The 23755-nt window shown below is 41.6% G+C and overlaps 1 protein-coding gene and 1 pseudogene across 3 annotated transcripts in view; one reads left to right on the top strand and one right to left on the bottom strand.

Moving 5' to 3' along the window:
- Positions 1 to 12895: 12895 nt before the first annotated feature.
- LOC115513266 lies at positions 12896 to 13028 on the bottom strand (annotated as a pseudogene).
- A 7305-nt stretch (positions 13029 to 20333) lies between these two features.
- TSPAN5 (tetraspanin 5) overlaps positions 20334 to 23755 on the top strand; it is a 173903-nt gene continuing 170481 nt past the window's right edge. For 2 of the 3 annotated variants that reach the window (XM_030313400.1, XM_030313397.1), the window contains exon 1: positions 20334 to 20765. In XM_030313400.1, the coding sequence (XP_030169260.1) occupies positions 20685 to 20765 (81 nt within the window). In that variant the 5' untranslated portion in view covers positions 20334 to 20684. The remainder of the gene's footprint in view (positions 20766 to 23755) is intronic. The other variant, XM_030313396.1, reaches the window with a different exon arrangement.

Here is a 23755-nt window from a genome sequence, read left to right on the forward strand (position 1 = left end):
ACAATTTCAAGCCTCATAGAAACCAAAGAGGGATTCTCTGATGCCCTGAGTTAGGTTAGGTCCTCCTGTCATTTGCTCTCACAGATTTTAAAACTTTTTTTTTTTTTTTTTTTGGTTATACTTATCACTTTTGAATTTGAACTTAAATTTTTTTTTTTGATGTTTATTTATTTTTGAAGGAGAGAGAGACAGAGTGTGAGTGGGGGAGGGGCAGAGAGAGAGGAAGACACAGAATCTGAAGCAGGCTCCAGACTCTGAGCTGTCAGCACAGAGCCCGACGCGGGGATCGAACCCACAAACCGCGAGATGATGACCCGAGCCAAAGTCGACGTTCAACTGACTGAGCCACCCAGTCGCCCCTGAATTTGAACTTAAATAACAATTTGTGTTATTATTGCTTCAATGCTAGCTTTGCTACTATTTTATGTTCTATGAAAGCAGAGCTTTTTTTCATTAAGGTAACCCCCAACACTTGCTTAGTGCCTGGCATATATCTGTTGCTCAATAGATACGTAATGAATCAACTACTAAATTAATGAAAGAGTGAATGAGGGAATAAATGAATGTATATGAAATGTCACTGAGTGAGCAGTCTCTGGTCTGGTTGAGATTCCTCTACTTTGGGTGTCCCCTGAATTCTGTTGATGACCTTTAGCTTGTTCGTTTTCTATGCCAGTGTTTGCAAGAATGTCATTTTCTTTTATTGTGACCTTGATTTCTCAGCAGAAAACCTGTGTTTGCTTTGAGTTTGCCCAAAATAATACTCTTTATCAATTTCATCACAAAGGAGACTTTGTTTCAATAAGCTCTGCAAAGATGCCTAGTGCCGCTTATTTCTTATCAGAGGAACCTCCCTTTTATTTGCATGACCCTGGAGTTCTCTAGTCTTTTACTCTGCGTTCTCTGTGTTCCCTGGTCAGCAGCCTCTATCTTCTGCCCACATTGCACAGATGGCAGCTAAATTCTCCTTTTGGTGGACAGAGTAACTTACTGATTGGGGTCAGAGCTACAAAGAGATCCCCACTGGGCAGAAATATGCACACAGTGAAGCTTCCTTTGTAACATTAAGAATTATTTCTGGCTGTGGGACACCTGTGGTTCAGTCAGTGGAGCATTGGACTCTTGATTTCCGCTCAGGGCATGATCCTAGGGTCCTGGGATCGAACCTCGTGTCTTGCTCTACACTGAGTGTGGAGCCTGCTTAAGATTCTCCTTCTCTCTCTCTTTCTCCCCTCTCCCCCTCCTCCTCCCTCCCCTGACTTATGTAAATTCATGCTCTCTCTTTCTCTCAAAAAAAAAAAAAAAAAAAGAAAGAAAAAAGAAGAATTATTTCTGGTTAAAACAGGGAAGGCTATTTTCTAATTTAATTATTTCAAGTCCAGTATATCTGTAAAGCATTTATATTATTTCTATTTAAAGGCTATTATAAATAATCATATTATTTATTTATTTAAATCATAATTTTTTCTCCACGTAAGGATTATTTCTTTATGATAGTCTACAAGTGGAGATGCTCAAATTGTTTGTCTAAATGTGTACCGTCAGGACAAAAGAAGACCATCCTTACTGAACTCTTCTTGACTGCATGTTATGATTTTTAAAAACAAATCTTTGGTAATAGTATTGCTGAAAAATTATAACAAGTTGTTGTGGTATTTCTTTGATTATTATCAAGAATCAGCGTGTTTGCATATGAGCTGACCAGATGGATTTTCTCTTTTGGGTAATGATCTCTTTTATGAGTATTCTATTGACCAGTTATCATTGGGCCCTAGGACTTTTCATATCAGTTTGCATGAACTATTTATGTAGATGATATATTAACTTTTATATTTTATTGAAAACATTTTTCCATTTTAATATTTACCTCATGGCTTTTTATGCATAGAAAAATCATTTTTATAGATTCAAATCTGCTAATCTTTTGCTTTATAATTTCTCCTGTTTATTTCTAGGCTTAGGTAATCTTCCCTCTTACAGTAGTTTTGTAAATAGATGTCCATAGTTTCTTAACATGTTTCTATTATTGGAATTTTAGATACTTAACTTTTTAATCAACGTGGAATTTTCTTTGGTGTGTGGGATAAAGAAATCAATTTAGTTTTCATATTTCTAGACACTTGTCCTAATACCATTTATTAAATAATTCATTCCCTGCCTGATGGTTTATTATGTTTTCTTATGGCATAATGAATACTTATATGAAATAGGATCAATTTGTGAGTATCAAAAGCAAAATTTCTTGGGCAAAATTTTCTCGAGCACAGGCTACATTCTGTTATCTTGCTACAAGGGCACCAGCAAGGTGACTGAAACAAGTGTGTCAGTATAAAGATGGAAGGATTATATAGATTATATATAGGAGTTCATTTTCATTTACCAAATCATAAAAACATCATGTCTTTGTCAATTGTTACAAAAGAATTATGTGGTGGGATGGTCTATTATCCTAGGTGTGAATTAAATTTTTCCAGTATGTTTTAGAATGATTTTGTTACTTAATGAAAACAAATCACTGATATTTTGATGGGAGTTGTAGTACACTATTTATTTGGCATCTAAGACTCAAGTCTCCAAGTTTCTCCCCTATTGTGCCAGCTGCCCCCTTTCAGTCTTCTCTGCTGGATTTTCATCCTTGTCCCAAACTCTAAATTTTGGTGACCCCTAGACATCTCTTTGTGGCATTCTCCCCATAGATGACCTCATCCAATCCCACTGACTCTACATTCCACCTATCTGCTGATGGCCCAAGAAGTACCCCTGAGTCTCAGATGCATAGCAACTGCCTGTTCAACATCTCCACTTGGCATCTGATAGACATTGCAAACTTAATATGTTCAAAACACAGCTCTTCATTTCAGTTCCTAACTCCTGCTCCTTCTGCAGTCTCTGCCATCTCAGTTATGAACACTAAGATCCAACCAGTTGCTTCAAGACAAAAACCTAGGGGCCAGCCTTGATATTGTTCTTTTTCTCACTCCTCTTACCCAACCCATCAGCAAATCTTTTGTCTATTTCTGTATAGATCTGGACTCTACTTCGGATTCCCCTGCCCCTCCTACCCCAACACAAGCCCATTTTTTCCAGCCTGAATTACTGAAATAGCCTTCTAACTGCTCTTACTACTTCCCCCTCATCTCCACCCTATCTGTTCTCAGCACTGAGACCAAACTTTTTTTTAATGTAATTTTTTTGTTTTTTTGAGAGAGAGAGCACGAGTGAGTGAGGGGCAGAGAGAGAGGGAGAGAGAAAGAGAGAGAAAGAGAGTGCAGAGCCTAAAGTGGGGCTCAAGCTCACTCAAAGTGGGGCTCAAGCTCCCCTGGTGGGGGGCTCAAACTAAAGAACTGTGAAATCATGACCTGAGCCGAAGTTGGATGCTTAACTGACTGAGCCGCCCAGCTGCCCCCAGACAAAAATTTTTCTAATGGAATTAAATCACATCCTCACCTGATCAAAATTTTCCAATGGCTACCATCAGATTTAAGATAAAACCCAGAGCTTATATGGTCCACAAGGCCCTATATGATCTGTCTCATATCTCCTACTAGTCTTCACTTGCTCTATCTCAATAACACCGGGTTACTTACTGTTCTTGGTAGACATCAAGCATGGCTTCATGTCTGGGTGTTTGCATTTGCTATTCCCTCTGCAAAAACACCATTCCTTCAGACAGCCACATGGCTTTCCACTGCACTTTATTTAACTCTCTGTTCATATGTTACTTCCTCAAAGACCTTTCCTGACCACTTCATTCTAAACAATATTCTCCTCCTTTCATTCTCTCTTGCTTAGCCCTGTTTTATTTTTCTTCAATGCACATATTATATTCAATGCACCTGACATTATGTTATAGTAAGGCTTTATTTGATGTGTCAGCTCCATAAGAATCTAAACACCGTGTGGGCAGTCTTTGTGTTATTCATTCTTTGTATGGTTATCCCCTAAAACTTTGCTAGGCATGTAATAAATGTTCAGTAAATACTTGTTGAGTGTCTTGATTAAACCTTTATTATTTAAAAAATATTTAAACATTTAGAACAACGTCTTTGTGTTCAATAGCACAATATGTTTTTCCATTTTCTCAAGCTCTAATAAATCTAATAAATATATTTCAATAAAATTTTGCTCCTTTGTTTAAATAGATGAAAGATAGTATACATTAAATCTACTTCTTTTTAAAAAAAATTTTTTTTTACATTTTTTTAATTTATTTTTGAGAAAGAGAGTGAGACAAAGCGTGAGTGGGGGAGGGGCAGAGAGAGAAGGAGACAGAATCTGAAGCAGCCTCCAGGCCCTGAGCAAGCAGTCAGCACAGAGCCTGATGCGGGGCTTGAACCCACAAACTGTGAGATCATGACCTCAGCCGAAGTCGGATGCTCAACCGACTGAGCCACCCAGGCGCCCCACATTAAATCTACTTCTAAGATATTTTTGTTGTTGTTGTAACAGTGTATGGGCTCTCTGTATCCACTTTTTCTAACAACCATCTCAATCTTTTTTAGAACTACATATTAATATGAATTTTAAAAGTTTCCAACTGATTATTTCAATTATGTTGGGGTGCTTTTGATGCCTGTTTGTTTATCTTGCATCCATCTCCTGTGTTCAATCAATTTTTAAGTTATTTCTTTGAACCTGCAATTGTATAATGACTTCATTTAAAAATAAGTGCCATTTTATCTCTTCATTATTAATAATATACCTTTAATTTTGTATCATGTCTTATTGCACTGGTTATAACTTTCAGAACAATATTAAATAGTTTTCCTTCTTTTGTATGTATTTTAATGGGGCTATTACTAATGTTTTACTATTAAATATAATGCTGGCTATTGATTTTAATTTTATACTTGTTATATTAAGAAAATATTTTTTCTATTTCTACTCTTAAAATAATGCTATTAGGGATTGGTGTTAAATCTTATCAAATGTATTGTATATAGAAGCAATTTTATATTTTTTGTATTTGACATAATGATTTGATGTATTATTCTAATAACTCTCCTATTATTTAATGATTTCCACCCTCCTGAATATGGCTTATTCCATTACCGCATAATGTAACTTGATATTTGCTTTGCAAAGTTGTGGGCATTTTATGTCTCTCACTATGTATTGCTGGACATTTTCGTTCAGGGTTTTCTTGCTGCCTTTTCTTCCCTTTCCTGTCCCCTTGCTATTTCACTATTAGTACTAACACTTATTATTACTGGCCAACAGATAATAAGGAAGAAGCCATTACTTCCCTGCTTCAGAGTCTTGTCTCAAAAATACCTTGCCATCTTCTTAATAAGTAAAAAGGACCAGCTGGCAAATATTTGTAGAGGAAGGTTCCCATTAGGCTGGGTTAGCAGCACATCATCTTCCATTATAGATAAAAGTGTGTGGAGTCCCCATTTGACCTTCGTTAATGGGAACTACCATTTGTTAAGAGCCTTTCTTGTGTCAGACACCTTACATCTCATTCAGACGTCACACTAATCCTAGGAACTGGATATTAATGTTCCCATTTTACAGACTGGGAAACTAGAACAGAGAAGGGTTAAATAATTTGAACCAGCTCAAACAGATGTTGGGTGGCAGAGCTGGGATTTAAATATAGGGTTTTCTGGTTCCAAAGTCCCCTCTCTTTCTGTACAGCTACAAGGCTCCCAGGGCAGGGCTCTGAAGAAGCAGCAGCTTGGTAATGGTGATAAGAGATAGCCATAGATAGCCACACCACAAGACAGGGTATAATGACTACTATGAAAGAGGATCAAGCATGATGTTTTTCAGTATGCTTCAGATTCACTTGGAGAATTCTGGAGAGCCTTTCAGAAGGAGGTGGCATCGAATGGGGAGGAGGGTCTTGGAGAGGGAGAGAACAATAGGGGCGCATAATTAGGAAAGCCTAGGATATGTTTACAAAAGAAACAATAATGCTCTTTGGTTGGTGGATTGTGTTCATGCTGCTGTGTAATCAAAGATCAGGCTGGAAACTTAGATTGGGTTTCTATTGTGGAACCTAAAAGATAGATGGAGGGGTTTATTTTGAAAGGGTAGGCTGTGGGGTTACTTATTTGTAGTTATCTAAACAAGGGGTTAGTTAAGTCAGCTTAGGGTAGATCAAAGAGGGTAAAGATGGGAGAATGAGACTCCTGTAAGTGCCTATATACATCATAGACAAGAAATAAATGGAGCCTGATTTCAAGAGTGGCAGTAGGCATGGAAAGCTGGGACCTGGTTTAAGATCAGATACAGGGGTAGGTTTGTTAAGCTTGTGCGGATAGGATGCTGGCTGCACAGGGAGTGGCAGAATCAGAGATGTCTTTGGGTCACTGAGAGCCTGAGCCACTAGAAGGACTTTGCCCTAACAGATGGAGTGATACTGGAAGCAAGGCTGGCTGGTGGGCAAAGAGCTGAGACACCCAGACGGAAGATGGTTGTTTCTAGAGAGTGTGATTTGGAGTCATCTGCCCACAAATGATAACTGACATTGGGGAGGTCGTTAATGTCTTTTATGAGAGTGGTCTTAGGAAAGACCAAGAACTGAAGCCAAGCAGAGATTGTCAATCGTAGTTATACATCAAAGTCAGCTATGGATCCTTAAATACACACACACAAACACACACACACACACACACATACACACAGCTGAAAAAGCTCCGTCAGAATCCCCAGACGTGGAACCCAGACCCTGTATAATTTAATGGTTGCACAGGTAATTCTGGTGGGCAGCCAGAGCTGAGAGACACTGGGGCAGGGGTAAAAATTTGCCTTGAGAAGGGAGGAAGAAAGAATGATGTAGCTCTTTTTCCTAACCCTCAGAGGTTCTCTTTAAATTTCCTCTCTCACATCCATTGAGCATCTCTTCGTTTTGTAGATTCTACCAATATGTAGCTAATACTTTGAGAACCTTCTAGTCACTTTAGCAGGTCTATATCCCTTTTATTATTGACTGTTAACTGAAAGTAAACCATTCTTTTAATCCAGGGGTTGCAAACTTTCTTTCAGTACGGGATACGCTGCAGAAAATGAAATCCTGTATGAAATCCTAACATGTAAACAGACAGACAGAATACCGTTTGGTGATAGCCACAGCCTGGAACCCGCTTACTTTCCCACTGTCCCCAGCAGGGATTTGGAGAGTTCTTCCACGTCAAGATCTCTTTCCCACAGGTTCAGTCTCCCCCCTTCTCGGTAAGGAAGCTAAGGTTTTTCAGTTGCAAAGTCATTGAGCAAAGGTGGGCAAATTAGGGTAGCTCTCCTATGTTCTTATCCAGTGTTCCTTCCTTCCCGAGATGTGCCTCCCCCGCTAACATCTCCCTCCCTACAACCCACCTTCCATTCCAACAGAGAAAAGCTCACAGGGAGTCAAATTACCCACAGGAGCTTTGCTACAAGGTTAAGTGAGGGAAGAGTCTGTACCTCCTGGCTGCCCTGAATTATGTGTTTTATCTACAGGGATCTCATTTATCCGCGCTGCTCCAGTTTCAGCTCTCCCCGGTGATTCCAAGTGGCCTGTGCAATTGTTATCTGGCTAACTCAGGGAGATAAAAGGCCTTGTTAGTTTTAAAGGGAAAGTTTCTGTGATTGAAATTTTATCAGCGGGATGACCATGGACATACATTTTTTCTTGTACATATCTGAGAAAAAAGGAATGACACCTAAGGAATTGTAATTGAAAATGAGAATTATTAAGTGCCTTTTGCATATTTCATGTGGCTGTCAAAAGAGGGTGCTTTGGGGGGCATATTCGGCATTTAATACACTTCCTGATGATCCCAAAGCCATCTCCTGACTGCACCCCAGCTCGTTGGAATATTTGTCACAATGGGAGGAACTACACCTTCTTAAAGGGCTAAGATACATTTCTGACCTGAGGAGAGTTAAGTTTGAATTCCTGTGTCTTTTAAAATGTATTCAGAAACTTGAAGGATTCTTCCCAAACAACTCCATCTAGGAGATTTACCTGCTCTACTCATTCATGCTATTTATTTGTACAACGTGTCTTTGCTGAGTTGAGTTGCTAATATTTGGTTGTATAATCATGCCTTTAGATGGGATCAGGAAAAGCCAGTCCATTTCTCCATTAGTATGCAGGAACATATTCAATCAGAATATGATTGAATTCAGAAGATTGAATTATCTTTTGAAGGAGACTGGAGCACGATTTTCCTTTTCTTAATGCCACGTGATTCTGCAGAGTACTATGTAACTCACAACTTCTTTTTCAAGTCTCAGAAAGAGAGTGGTTGTTGTCTCTAAATTATCTCCCAGCTCCCTGCAAGAATATACAGATCTTTCATTTCTGGCATCATTGCAAATTTTCTTTATCAATATTGTAAGGAAGGGCCTGGGCTTTGTGTCCACGGGGGAGACTGTGCTCTAAGTACATTCATCTTTAATTTATGGTAAGTCAGCACCCAAACAGACAGAATGGAATCTTTTTCCCAGCTGTGGCAACCTCATGTAGATGACTAAAATTCACAGGCACCCTACTTTGTGTGGCTACCCATCATAGGTGCTTATCTTAATACCTACTTGTATCTCAGAGCCCAACTCACATTTATTCACATAGTAGTACTGAAAAATAAATTGGAAGTTCAATAAATGAATAATTCAGCTAACACATTCAGTTTTTAATATCTGAAAAATTCATGTTGTTTACATTTTCTCCCTCAATCTCTCTCCTTCTTCCTTTGATTTATATCAGCAGCCAAAGCAGCTGTGGATTGAAATACATAAGTATTAATTTCTCGATCCAGATTTTATTCCTTCTCCTCCCTCTCTCCTCTGCCTTTGGCCACTCTTCATCCTCCCTCAACTGGTCATTCAGCCCTGTGTGTTGAGAAGAAGCTCACCCAGCTTTGCATATTGTCCTGGAGGCTGTGGCTAAAGGTATATAATCATGATAATGATGGCATGCCTTGGATTTACAAAGACTTCTCAGTGTACAAAGGACACTTAGTTCATTATCCCTGAAGATGACAAGGCTTGAATCCACACAGGGCAACTCCCCCTGTCCCCCTACTAGGAGACTCTAGGAACACGTTGAAGAGTGTACTGAACTCAGTATTTCCCCAAATTCCCTGGTGAAGAGCATCACCTGGGTACTTGTTACAAATTCAGATTCCTGGACCCCAGATAGATCTCCTAAATATTTTTGTCTAGGAAAATCTGTGTTTATATCAATAGCCCTAGATGATTCTTATCACCAGACAAAGCTAGGAAACACCACTTTAGAAAGACTTTTATTGTTCTCAGTGGCTCAGTGCCAGCAGTCCTGGGAGGACCCAATGACCAAGGTGCTGGGCATTTATATGGTGGCAGGTTTATAGTGCCAGAAGTATATCAATAGCAAGGTACTAGAGTTTCCACCTGGGCTACATTCTTGGTCCTGGAATGGTGCTCCAGATGGTGGTGGATCCTGAGGGACTGATGAGTTAAGAGGAAGGAATAGGTATCTCTTAGTAACAGAGATTGACCTTGTCTTTTTTCTTTTCTTTTTTTTTAAGTAGGTTCCATGCTCAGCATGTAACCCAATGCAGGGCTTGAACTCATGACCATGAGATCAAGACCTGAGCTCATATCAAGAGTTGGATACTTAACTGACTGAGCCACCTAGGTGCCCCGCGATTGACCCTATCTTAATTGTCTTGGCCCAGACCTGGTGTTCTCTCTGACCTAGGTTTGCAATTTGGATGTGTTCCTCCTCCCAGCGTGGTTGCTTGGTCCACTGCTTGGTCCAAACAGTGTACAGAGTTGTTCCTTTACTTCACAGAATATCTTCCCTGCTCCGGATAGGGTCTTGGAGAGAGGTAGGTGGTAATGGGCCAGCAGAAGCAGGTAGAAACTGAAGTTTGCAAGTTGTTTCTGTAGTTATATAGGCAGCAAGGTGCTATTGTTCAACGTACAGTATTTCAGTTAATCCTAATTCATCATACTGAGGGGTAATAGTTCCTGTTCTGTACCTCAAATTTTAGTTTTCCATGGTGATGTTAGGTATTTATAGAGCAAATTTGAACATAAAATTTTAGATTTCCAACAATCTTACACCTTTTTATTTTTAGAGGATAAGCAATCATTGAATTGAAATAAAACAAAAGTTAGCTTTTAGTTATATATCACTGCTGTGTACTTTATGCCTAATAACTTAATTATGTCACTGAAATTGATGAATTTGAAGAAACATGGAAAATTACATTGGCTATGGCTGTGAATCTAGTGATGTGAAGATGCTGGATTTATGTATGTTAATTTGATTCATATGCAAGTCAAAACACGCATATTTTTAATCAGCAGATGGTTTAATATGCTTTCCACACTTGTAAAAAATGAAAGTACTGCAAGCTATTTTTTGCCTTGTCATTCATTCTGTCAACAGTATTTATTGTGAACTTAGTGAATGTGGTACATATGGGTAAGCGGCAGAATTACAAACAGTAGAAAGTATGTCTCGTTCGTAGATAGAATAAACTTGAACACAGATTTTTTTTCATTTTATGCTTTGAGAAGTATTTCTCTAGGATTGTATGTGTCATTTGAACTTTATGACTCAAGTAAGATTTCCTACATATTAGAATTTCAGAGCTGTTTGACCTTCCCTTGTCATTTCACTAAAGTTAATCCATTCATTCACTTATTCAGTAAATAATATTATGTACCCAGCATGTATAGAATACTTGCAACATACTACAAGGAAAACCTGATCCTGCCTTCAAGGAGTCTACGGTCTGATGGAAAAGGCAGCTGAACCACTGAAAGGAAAACTCAGGTTGCCAGCTTAGAACGTAGCTATATGCCCTCAACCACACATCCCCAAATCACCTCAGATGTGTTGGATTCTCATGGGAGTCTTGAGAGGGGCCAGAGTTTCCTCTGGAAAGAGAAAGACACAGGTGGCTGGTCTCCTATCTGAGACTGTGCACTGGAGAGGGACCCCAGCTTCCTGATAGTTCTTTCCGGAGAGTGTTCCTGCTCTCAATAGGGGAGTGTTTCCACTCTTAAGTTTACTAGAGAAGCTCCTTGTTTAAAGGGATGCTTGGATAAATCCCTCTGTAAAATAGATCCTTCTATATGCAATTGCCTCTTAATTTATTTTTGCACTTCTCTTAGATTTCCTAAAGTGAGGACGCATACAACTCATAGCCTTAGAATGCATGTATTGGACATTTAATTTTGATCATATTTAGACTTGTGAGAGCAACTTATCAACATTTTGAACTATTCTTCTGTTTGTTATTTAAGTATAGACTTTTTTATTGTGGTAAAACATACATAACATAAAGTTTATCATTTTAACCATTTTTAAGTTCAGTGGCATTAAGTATTCATAACTCTGTGCAAATATCACCACTATCCACTTCCAGAGATTTTTTGTCATCACAAACAGAAACTCTACCTATTAAACAATAACTCTCCATCGTCCTGCCCTTCAATTCTGGTAAGCTCTATTCTACCTCCTGTAACCATGAAATATATGCCCTTTTGTGTATGGCTTATTTCACTTAGCATAATATTTTCAAGGTTCATCCATGCTGCAGCATGCATCAGAATGTTATTCCTTTTTAAGGCTGAATAATATTCCACTGAATGTATATACCACAGTTTGTTTATCCACTTATTTGTTGATGGACACTTGTTTTATTGTCACCTTTTGACTATTGTGTTACTAGGAGCATTGGTACACAAGTATCGGTTTGAGTCCCTGCTTTCAATTCCTTTTTTTTTTTTTTTTTTTTTGTATATACCTGGGAGCAGAAATGCTGAATCATATGGCAATTCTGTTTAATGTTTTGAGAAACTACCAAACTGTTTTCCACAGCAGCTGTACCATGTGGTTAAGCATGACTTCGAAAACCTATTCGTCCAGAGTCTTGACCCCATTCAAATAAATGATTTGGATATAAGACATTCAGTCTTGATTAACATAACTAGTTTTTGTTCTTGAAGTTTTATCTTAGTGCTACCATTGTAGAAAAGAAAGAAAAAGAAAAGAAAAAATAGCTCTGGAAGAGGCTTTTATTTATGGTCTGTATGCATGCCACACTTTGTTGGAATTATAGCATTTAATTCACTCTGACCTGAGTTCTTACCTCTATTTCTTACAGTTGCACTTTTAGGGCAGGAACCATGAACACAGGTGCCTTAACAGGAGATGTGCTCAATAGATATTTGTGGCTGAATCAATTGATTCTGCATAATAAAACCTAAGTAGATATCTGATGAATCTGTTAGTATCTATTCCCTGTTTCTGAACATTAAGTTCAGTGTTCCACCCATTATAGATTCACTAGAAAGGGATATTTCATCACAGAAGCAAAGTTTTTAGAGGCTAAAAATGACTGAATGGGAAAGAGACAATTACTGGATATGCATGCCTACCGCTAAGTGGGGGCAGATTTCATAAGGAGTTGAATTCTACTTAACTGTGAAGTAATTTGATCTGGTGATGGATGGAAGGTGAGGTTTATATGATGGGAATGGCCTTTTGAGATTGTTTGGAGTTGGGAGTGACTTAGGAATGTAAGAGAACATGAAGGCATGTTTGCCTTATAAGAATAGAAATGAAGACTGATGTTTGGTGGAAAAGGAAAACACTGAAGGGCTTGAGATATGGGGCTATGAGGTTGGAATCTTGACTGATAACCACAGCCTGGAAATTTGAGATGGACTTGCCTCTGTTCTAATAGAGGATTTCTTGGCACTATTTTGGGGCACTGGAAAAGTTATATTTTCCTCTTCTTCTCCTTGATTCCTTTTTTTTTTTTTAATGTTTTATTTATTTTTGAGAGAGAGAGAAACAGGGGGGGGGGGGAGGAGCAGAGAGAGGGAGACACAGAATCTGAAGCAGCCTCCAGGCTCTGAGTGGTCAGCACGGAACCCTATGTGAGGCTGGAACACACAAGGGGTGAGGTCATGACCTGAGCCAAAGTCAGACGCTTAACCGACTGAGTCACCCGGGCGCCCCTGGAGAAGTTTTCAATTAGCAATAATCATGCCTCAGATAAACCTCGTTGGCTACGATACTGCCACTGCGCAAAGCTTAGGGGCACTGGAAATGAAAGATATAATAGGTTTACATTTTTTCTCTGCAGAATGAAGTCTGCAGAGATTTATATCAATCATATAAAAATATTTATTAATAAAGAAAATATATAAAAATATTGACAATAGTTTTTCTTGGAAATGTCATGGGTGATTCTTTAAAAATGATTTTTTGGGGCGCCTGGGTGGCGCAGTCGGTTAAGCGTCCAACTTCAGCCAGGTCACGATCTCGCGGTCCGTGAGTTCGAGCCCCGCGTCAGGCTCCGGGCTGATGGCTCAGAGCCTGGAGCTTGTTTCCGGTTCTGTGTCTCCCTCTCTCTCTGCCCCTCCCCCATTCATGCTCTGTCTCTCTCTGTCCCAAAAATAAATAAACGTTGAAAAAAAAAATTTAAAAAAAAAAATGATTTTTTGTATTTTCTAAATATTGTGTAAAGAGAATATGTTATTTTTGAAATCAGAAGTTAGTATTTTTCAGGGTGCCTGGGTGGCTTAGTTGGTTAAGCGTCCCACTTCAGTCAGGTCATGATCTCACGGTAGGTTCGAGCAGACAAGACGGAGCCTGCTTGGGATTCTCTCTCTCCCTCTCTATCCCTCTCTACTCGCACTTTCTCTTTCTCTCAAATAAATGAATAAACTTAAAAGAAGAAGTTAGTATTTTTCTCTGGAAAGTGCAGTTTTTAATTAATAACTTTATTTTGGAGGGAGGGAGGGGCAGAAAGAGAATCCGAAGCAGGTTCTGAGCCTGGTACTGGGCTCAAAGTCACAAACTTTGAGATCATGACCCTAACTGAAACTGACTGAGCCACCCAGGTGCCCCAAAAGGTGCAGTTTTAAAAGTTCACATAGTATTATTAGGAGATTTTTTTTTTTAATGTTTATTTATTTTTGAGAGAGACAGACAGAGCATGAGTCGGGGTGGGGGTGGGGGCAGAGAGGGAGGGAGACAGAGAATCTGAAACAGGTTCCAGGCTCTGAGCTGTCAGCACAGAGCCTGACATGGGACTGGAACCCATGAACTGCAGGATCATGTCTTGAGCTGAAGTTAGACACTTAACCGAGCCACCCAGGTGCCCCAGGAGTTTTTGATCTAAGCCATAGAAATAGGCATTGGCTAATCAGAAAGAAAATTTACTGGAAAGAACTCAGCTAGCTTTGGGAGGGGGGGGGGGGGGGAGGAAGAACCAGGAGGATCTGAAAGGTGGTCTCAGTTCCTGTATCATTGAACTCCAGGGGGGTTTTGGTCTTTTTCTCCCTCTACTCAGTATCACAAAGGGTAGCTTCTGAGTACTTGCTCCCTCCTAAGGTGAGAGAAGGGCCTGGCACCTTGATTCACAGGCTTAGCTGACTATTTCCAAAGCAGGAGGAAATTGAGGTGCTATTTTCAAAAGAAAGTAGAATAAAATCGATGCCTGTTTTGTCATATTTTGTAAAAGACAGAATCTTACTGTACAAGCAATTATAACTGATTTCAAAAAGTGAAACAATTATGTTCTACATATACTTGTTTAATCATGTTTTTGAGACAAATATACTTTCTATGTTCTTCCTTGGACTCTGAAAGCTAATCTTCTTTAATGGTATGTGTGGGTATGGGATTAGAGGAGCATGGGGCGGGTACTGATCCTGGGGGACCATTTGTTCATAGAAAAATATAACATTTAATTCACTCACTTTTCAATTAAAGAACAGTAGGCACAAGAGTTAATGCATTAACTATGAGAATACACTTTAATTTTATATTATGACTCATTAAAAAATATTTTAAGTTGACCTCATTTCACAATGGATTTGAGGTGGGATGACCCATTGTCTAATCAAAGTTTTTTGATTTGCAAATGTGAGGTTCCCATTTCAAAGTAGCTAAAGACAAAATGGGCTGAGATGGAAGGATTCTGTCTAAAAATCTCATAAACCTCAAGGACAAGGTCCTCTTGAAGAAACCCAGAAGTAGAAAGCCTTTAGCATGGCTGGAGGCCTTTCAGAAGACAAAATGCACCATTTGTGTGGCCCACGCTGTCAGAGTGCTATTTCTCTCAGCATTTATGCTTCCTTCCTCTTTCTGCAGAGAGACAGAGAGAGAGAGAGAGAGAGAGAGAGAGAGAGAGAGAGATTGGCTTCCTGCTGGAAACACAGGCACCCCAACTCTCCTAAAAACATCACCGCCATTTCAGCCACAGGAAGGGATCCTTTTTTTACTGAACCCCCTTGAGTGAGAAAGACTCTCTGGCAGGCCAGCCTGGATCTACACAGCCCTGTCCACTGTGAAGTACAAACATGGCCAGAGGTGGGGAAGTGTTTTGTGGCTGAGAAAGGCTGAGAGAAAGGGGTGGGTTATCAACTGGTCAGACAGTGCACTAAAGGTCTGCCCCGTATTAGTTCAAAGAGACAGAACAGTGGGGGAAGAGAGGACAGGGGAGGGAAAAATAGAAAAAGAGTGTTACTGAGGGAAACATGGAGAAGCTGGAGGTGATTCAAGAAGAGAAAATCAAAAGGACGGGGAGAAGCTCAGAGGAGAGTGTTTTAAGTCAGGATACTTTAAGCTGCATGAAACTGAAAACCCCTCTCACAGTGCCCGTAACCCAGTGAGTCTCTCTTATGACAGGAAGTCCTGAGGTAGGCTTAAGTCAGCCATGCAGCAATGTCTGCAAGGCCTCGGTTCTCTTCAGTTTCTCACTCTGCCCTTGTTGGTACGGTCTTTACTATCAGACTACATATAGGATTGAGCTGTCGTATCCAAACACAATTAAATCCAAGGCCAAAAAGAAACCATCTTTTAGGTGTGAGGAACCCCTCAGCACATTTTCCTCATGTCTCATTGGCCAGAATTGTATCACAGCCCATTTCTGAACGAAACATTGGCAAGAGCCAAGTTTGTCTTAGAAGGTCAAGACATCCCTTGGAGCCTGGCAGGGGACTGGTCTTCCCAGAAGATATGGATGTTAAAAGAAGGGGGACACTAGAACACTCCTCAGGTTCTGAGAGGAAGGAGGCAATGGGGGAGGGGAGGTAACCAGCTGTGCTGGTTGCATAGAAGTAAAAAAAGGACTAGAGGAGCAGAGACAGTAGAAGGGAGAGGAGGGAGGCAGAAAAGTGGGCAAGAGTAAAACAGAGACAGACAAGCTCATTAGATTTGGTGTCTTAAATCTGGTATCATGCTGTTGTCATATCTTGCTGTTCAGCTCTGCAACTGTTAGAAGAACATGCTTTACCTATTTAACATGTTCTCACTGCTATTTGAAAGACTGGTTAACTTTTTGGTAGTTAAACTTACTAACCATTTTCAACTTCAGAATTATAGAGGAGATGACCATAAGAGTCTCCAGGGAGAAAACTGTTCTTCTTCTTTTCTTCTTAAGATAGATCAAAATTTAAGGAGAAGTGAGGAAGTTGTGATGAAATACATACAATGATTATTTAGTTAATTGTTTAGTCTTTTTAATTTTATCTTTGTAACTGTAAAAGCAATATAGCTACATTAAAAAAAAAATTGGAAGCCAGAGACATGAAAACAAAATCACCCACAATCCCACAACCAACAACTGTTATTATTTATTGAGAATTGACTCCTAACGTATTTCATCCAATTGCATAAAATTTTTGTAGGGTGATCTATTTTTCAAAACAGTTATATCATCCACATTGTACACATTTCAAAAACAAAAGGGTATATTAAAATATACAGCAGGTCTCTTTTGTATCATATCTTTTAGTTTTCCAGTGTGCTCCCCAACCCCACCCCAAACCTCTATTATCAATGTCTATTTTCTTCTGTAGATGACCGACCCATTAACCAGAAATATGTGTGTATGCAAAGCTTCTAGTCTCCTTTGTCAATGCTCTTTTTCTTCCCCTACAAAATGGCGGCCCATTGTGTATCCTGTTTTGCACTTTTCTCTTTTCATTTAACAATATTACTTTGATATAATTCCATATACAGTGCCCTGGAAATTTAACATTATAATTATTCATATTGCCACATACTCTTTATAATCATCGTCCTTAATGGCTGCAAAATGTTTGAGTAAATGATTCATTCGTTAAAAAAATATTTATCAAGTACCTGCCACATAAGCAAGGCGCTAGTGATTCTAAAATTAAAAGGAGATGGACCACACCCTTGAAGGAGTCACAGCAGAGTGGAGCAGACAGGCAGGGAAACAAGTAATTACAGGTAGTCTCCTAGTGCAAAATGGAAGAATGTAGGAAGTGTTGAGGGAACAAAAGAAAGAACCTTGCAAATGCTGGATGGGTGAAATAAGTGAAAGGGATTAAATGCACACTTACGGTGATGAGCACTGAGCAAGGCATAGAATTGTTGAATCCCTATGGTGTACCCCTGAAACTAATATAACAGTGCATGTTAACCACACTGGAGCTAAAAAGTGTTGAGGATAAGTAAGAGGAGTCAGCTTGCAGACAAAGGGCAAGGAGAGTGTTTTAGGCAGAGGCAAGAATGACATGGGCACAGGCAAAAAACATGAAGTAACATTATGGTCCAGGTTCAGGTGGCTACAAGGACACGGCCATAGTCCCTACCCCAGGATCTTTAAGTTGTGGCCAAATTTCAATATAAATAATGCCATGATGTACAAATTGCAGTATATAACTTTCCCCATATTTTGGAGTATCTCTTTGGCTAGATTCCCAGAAGTGTGACTGCTGAGTCAAAGTGTAGGCACTCCCTGACCTGGGACACACAGCCAAAATGCCTTCCAAATGCATGATATCCCTTCACAAGGACCAGCAACGAATGAGGAAACCAGTGCTCATTATCTTAATACCTTTGTAATTATTTAAAAAAAATATATATATTTATTTATTTATTTATTTATTTATTTATTTATTTATTCATTCATTCATTCATTCTTTTTAAGTAGGCTGCACACCCAACGTGGGGTTCAAACTCATGAGTCTGAGGTCAAGAGTTGCATGCTTCACCTGACCGAGCCAGCCAGAGGCCCCCTATCATTAATTTGTTTTAATGTCTATTTCTATTACTGGCAAGGTTGATTTTCACCGTATATTTATTACTATTCATATTTGTTTGTATATAGTTTGTTTTCTGTTTATATTCAATCATTGAGATTTCATATTTAGCTTCAGCTATATGAGCCCTACTTAACAGACATTCAGACTTTTTTTCATGTCTGCTGTCAATATTCTTCCCTGGTTTAGGTTGCCTTTTAAAACAATGCTTGATGCATTTTAAGATACTATCCAGTCATATCCACATCATTTTCTTCTTTTGCTTCTTAGGTGAGAAATACTTCTAGCTAGAGGTTAAACAAATACCCTGTTTTCTTCTGGTTTGCTTTACAAATGTACTTAAACTTACTTTTGACATAGGAAATGAGAATTCAACTAGTCTTCCCGATTACTGATGAGTTATCTGAACTTTCCCTTCTTTGTTTTTATTTCAAAGATAAATCCTGCTTAGGGATCAACTCAACTTAGATCCAACTGCATCTAATTTCCAGTCCTTTTCTGAATTGTGTTAGCTCTACTTAAGAAAGACCTTTCCTCTGACTTATTCAGGAATCTACAGGAACTGTTCTATTTATATATATAGAAAGAGTTACAATATCGCAGGAATAGGTCTAGGTAAAGCTTCTCAGTGCCTTCCTGTTAGAAGGGAATCTGCTGTTGAAGGCAGACCTTACCTTTGAAGCTTAGCCTACCTGGTTAGTATGCTGTGTGTTTTCCGTAGGTGGAGGGCACTTATGAGGGAGAGAGGGTTCTATCATCCAAAGGGCTGAAGTCACTGTGTTAGCTAGTATCATAGTTCTGTGGTATTGAATAGATAGGATCTCCTGATCCTCTCATGTTTGTGGGTCCCCTGTGACCTCAATATACCCTCAATCCCTCTCAAGGCCAAGCTTATCTCAAAGGATGGTTTATTGCAAGAAAAAGCAACTTCTTGGCTCCAAAGCTGGATTACAGGTTGTCAACTAGCTATCCTATTTTTGAGAAAAGTGATAGGCAGTTAACCAGAGAAACCCTATGCAAAAGGTTCTCAAACATAAGCCTACTAAGTATCACATGGGGAGTTTAGGAAACACGCAGATTTCTGCGTGCAGTACCAGGTTACATGGGTGGTGCTGGAAATCTTTCCTGATTTCATCTCTCCTTCTAATTCTGTGAAGCTTGGAAAAAACATTCCCATACACATTTACACACAGTTCTGAACTGCTCATATTTCGAACCTGCTCCCTAGCACCCATGAAGGTGCTCCAGGAGGAGGTCGGATACGCAACAAATAGGCACACCTTCTCAGCGCTCTAAAACAGTTTCCAGCCACGCGTTCTATCCTTCCCCAGGGGTCAAAAGCTTAATGGTTTATGATTTATAATCCCAATTCCAACTTCCCAGAAGACTTCCTGGAACCAGTCAGGATCTTCGGCACTATTCCTTCTCGCGGGGGCATTTGCTATCCGAGTTTGTGTTTACTGCAAGACCCTAGGGTGACAATTGTATCCCGGCTGGGACTCCTTTGAGCCATCTCTCCTTGGTTGTCCGCATTTCTGGGACGAGGCTCATGTTTCCGGCAGGTGGGGAGGTTGGGTTGGAGCCACACTTGGATTCCGGAGACGTTCCTTTGCAATTCTCCCAATCTACTCGCCCCATTTCCCGTCTCTTTTTTTCTCCCCCTCCCCAACCCTCTGCTCCCAGCAAAGTCTACGACCCCTTTCCACTCACGCTCAGTGGCCGGGAGTCTTCTCTTGCAGCACTACCGGGTGGTGGAGGAGGGGGCGAGTGTGGTCACACCCGGAAGGGGGCTTGTCCGGGAACAGGAGGCTCGCAGGATCCGTACTACCCAGCCCTCTCGCCCCGGAGCGACCCTCTCCCCCGCGTACCCCCAGATGCAGTCTGCCGCAGCGGGTGGCGGAGAGGGACCCTCTGCTCTTCAATCCCAGTCTCTCCGCCAGGCTGCTCCCAACCCCGGGGCGCTCTTCCTCCTCTCTTCCGCCAGTCTTCCTCCCCACCTACCCCGCTGCCGCGCTGGGGGGTCGGCGGCGCTCCGGGCTGGTCCTAGAAGGGGCGGGGAGAAAGGCAGCGGGAGGAGCGGAGAGCGGTGGCCGGAGGCGGTGCGGCTACGTGGGCCCGCGGCCGCCCGGGAGCGCCCGAGCCCCTACGCGCGCGCGCGCGCGAGCCTCGCCGAGGCTCTGGCGGCGGGCAGCCGGCGGCAGGGCGGAGCTGCGGGCGGAGGAGCCGCGCGCCGAGCGGGCGGAGCGAGCGGCGGGCGGAGCGAGGGGTGGGAGGGCGCGCGCGAGCCGGCGGGCGGGCGAGCGAGTAGCGTCTCCACCAGCATCTGCTGTGGCCGCGTTTGCCCGAAGCTCGGAGACCGACGGACCGACAGATCGCCTGGCGGACAGACGCGGGCTCTCGCCTTGGGCTCGGGGCCAGCTTTGGCGAGGCTCGGGGTTTGCAGCGCGCGGTTTCTCCGCTAGCTCACGGCCACCCCGGCTCCGGCGGCCTCGACGCGCAGGGGGCTGGAGGTGCGGGAGCGGCTCTCCGCCGGTCGGTCCCCGTGCGGCTCAGCCGCGGCCCGGAGCTGCGTCCCAGATCCCCTGCTCCCCTCCGGGCTGCTCCGAGCAACGGTGCTCCGGGGCTCCAAACTCGGGCTGCCGGGGCAAGTGTCTTCATGAACCCAGAGGATGTCCGGGAAGCACTACAAGGGTCCTGAAGTCAGTTGTTGCATCAAATATTTCATATTTGGCTTCAATGTCATATTTTGGGTAAGTTGGAGCGCTTCTGGGATTTCAACTATTGTGGCCGATCGATCCGCGGCGATTTCCCCCACGTTGCTTGCTGCTTTTACTTTTCGCAGCCCCTCGGGCGCTTGCCCGAGCAAGGAGAGGCATTTGCCTTCCGCCTTTCCAGCTTGCGCGTTGGAGAGATAAACATTTAATCCTATTTAGGAGTGGGAAGAGGTAAAAAGAAAAACCGAGCCGGAAAGGGGGCACCCAGGCCTTGGGGTGGCTGTTTAAGGGACGAATAGCAGGGATGCAGATGAAAGAAAGGCTCGGCAGTTTGAGAAATGAGCAACCGCACGAATTAGATTTGCTCCCGGTGGGATATGGCTGTTGGGCAGAGCGTGGTGTCATAATAGGGAAGGCTAATCGGGCAGAGCCGACCCTGAGGTCCACCTTCTAACGGGGATCTGATTGGACGAGGGCTTGGCTCCGTGTTGCCGCGGCTGGTCTGTGCCATGCTCAGCGTGTATCTTCTTGCACCATCTCGGGCTTTGTGTAGGATGCAGATGCAGTGGTATACGGTTCTGTAATGTACACGTAAATAACGCTTCCTGCGCGCTCTTCCCCATCAGCTGGAAAGCGCTCCTTTTGCATAATGGACTGGCTAGTGGGCGCGTGGGGTGGAGGGTTTTATTTCCATGTGTATATTCTCAGGATGATAACAAATCACCATCAACATGTTTCAGTGTGTTCGTGCCTCACGTCCTCCTTTTCTAAGGAGTGACACAGAGTGGGCCGTTTTGGGGAAACCTTGGAGAAATGCAAAGAGAATGTATGAGATATGTTTTATTGGGGGTACGGAGAGCAAATGCTTGAACGAAAGATTCAAACCACGCTCTGGCTTTGCTGGCAACACAGGGTGCTGGGCACCTATTGTAATTAGGCTGGGATGCCTACTCTTTTGTTTTGTTTGGATTCTTTTCCTTGATTTCACAAACGTGTTCAGCAACCAGACAAAGAGTTCACTAGGGCAAGGAGAGAACGTTGGTTCAAAGACTGTGTTATTCCTGCTGCTCCCCCCCCATCCCATCCCATCCCATCTTCTTCCTTAATGCCCCCCCCCCCCCCCGTGGAAAGTAAAGATGGTGGCTGTCTGGGGGTGTTTTCCAAGTTGCTATTCAGTGTAGGTTCAGTATGAGACACACAATAATGCAACGGTGGGATCAGTCATAATCCACGGCAGTATGCACACATTGTGTGTTTATTTTGATTGTTCTTTAATTTTAGCCATTTGTTGTAGACATGTACAGCTATGAGAATAGTTATCCATATAGCTCTGTATATTCATTTTTTTCCCTACTCACATTAACAAAGCCATTTTTACATTTTTTCCTATTTTCTGTTGAAGTGTCTTGCATTGGTTTGCATGTTTTGCAAAGGGAAATGGAAGGGTTTGGGGACCACTCTGTGTCACCATGTCATCTGTCCTCAAGACTCATAAAGAGAATGGGGGGGTGGAGAACATGAATAAATATTGTATCTAGTCATTCACAGACAGGTTTGTATGTTTTTCTTGCCAGAGATTATATGTGATTCCTGTGAGTGGTCGCCCCCTCCCTGCTGCAATTAATAGGAAGAAGAAATTATTTTTTTTCTTTGCTTCTCTTTTTTTCATCTGAAAAATGTTGAAAAGTGCTGGCTAGTCACATTTCTGAGTGAGGTGTTTTGATTTTATTGGACCTTGAAACTTTGTGACTTTGAGAGTCAGGGACTACTGAACTGAGACTGGACCTTGTTGAGGTAATGAGTCCAGGCCTCTGCATTCTACTTGAACACTTTCAAAAGTTGCATGTTTCAGCTACCAGGCAACAGAAAGCACCCAGGGGCTTTCTCTGTAGTTTCATAGCAGGAGGTGGAAAAGAAATAAAGGGATTTGGGCCTGTTTCCCTAACAGTTTGGTGTAGTTTTGTACAGTATACAGAGGAAAATTTAGTATTTTCTGTGGATTGGGTTGTAGCAGTTCCACTAGAACTGTGGAGAGCATCAAAGAATTATGGAATGCGTGCATAGAGACTTCCAGAATAGAGCTTCCTCTTGTTTGATTTTGAAGGTCTTTTGGCGAGAGTTTTATGGGAAGCCTGAGAGGAAACCTAGGCTGTGGAACTAAACAAGCTACCCCAGGCAAAATTGTTAAGTGGAAGCCTTCCTTATAGCCCTTCTCTGCTTTGTATATGCTTCCTCCCTCCTTTCTGTGCCTAGTGCCTTTTACCCAGATGCCCCTTCATACCTTTCCTATCCTGCTGTCTACTTCAAAATTACCCCATATTTAAATCTCCCAGTGTGTCAGTACCATAGTCTCTCGTCACCATCAGCAGGAAGGTAACATGACATTCGATTAAAGTACAGTAATTCAGACTAAGATATTAGTGACTGAAGAATGGGGGTCAGTAACTTGGCAGTCTGCTTCTGTCAAGTTGCACATCTCTGCCCAATACAGAGTTACCATCCTGTCAGTTACCGCCAGAAACAGCAGACTCGATGCTACCCTTACACAGTTATGAAGAAGAGATTCATAATAGAGAGCACGGTTTCCTAATCTTTCATTTTCACGCTGTGAGATGCTAGAATAAATGTGAAATACATCGAGGACGTTTGGAGGTGTAGTTCTGGTGAAATAAAATTGACATGTGGACATTGTCACCCTGGCACTGTGAGCTTGGTTCTCTTGCTAATGGGTAGTTTGACTCCTTGCTAGTCAGTTAACTGCCCTGGGCCTCAGTTTCTCAGCTCTTAAAATGAAGGAGTTGGATGAATTGTAAGGTTCTTTCTAGTTCTGGCAAAGAATGTGTCTGTCACGTTCCAATAGGCTAGGGAAGAAAAATACAAGAGATGGGCACCGTGTATAATGAAAATAGCATCTATGGGAGTACTTACTACAGACCTTTTCTCTTACTGAGAGTTGTCTGAAGATCAGTTTTCTTACTTCATTTTTTCTTCTTGGCTTATTCACTCATTGGTGTAGTTTGCATTCT

The sequence above is a fragment of the Lynx canadensis genome, chromosome B1 (genome assembly GCF_007474595.2).
Source record: "Lynx canadensis isolate LIC74 chromosome B1, mLynCan4.pri.v2, whole genome shotgun sequence".
Classification (NCBI taxonomy): Eukaryota; Metazoa; Chordata; class Mammalia; order Carnivora; family Felidae; genus Lynx; species Lynx canadensis.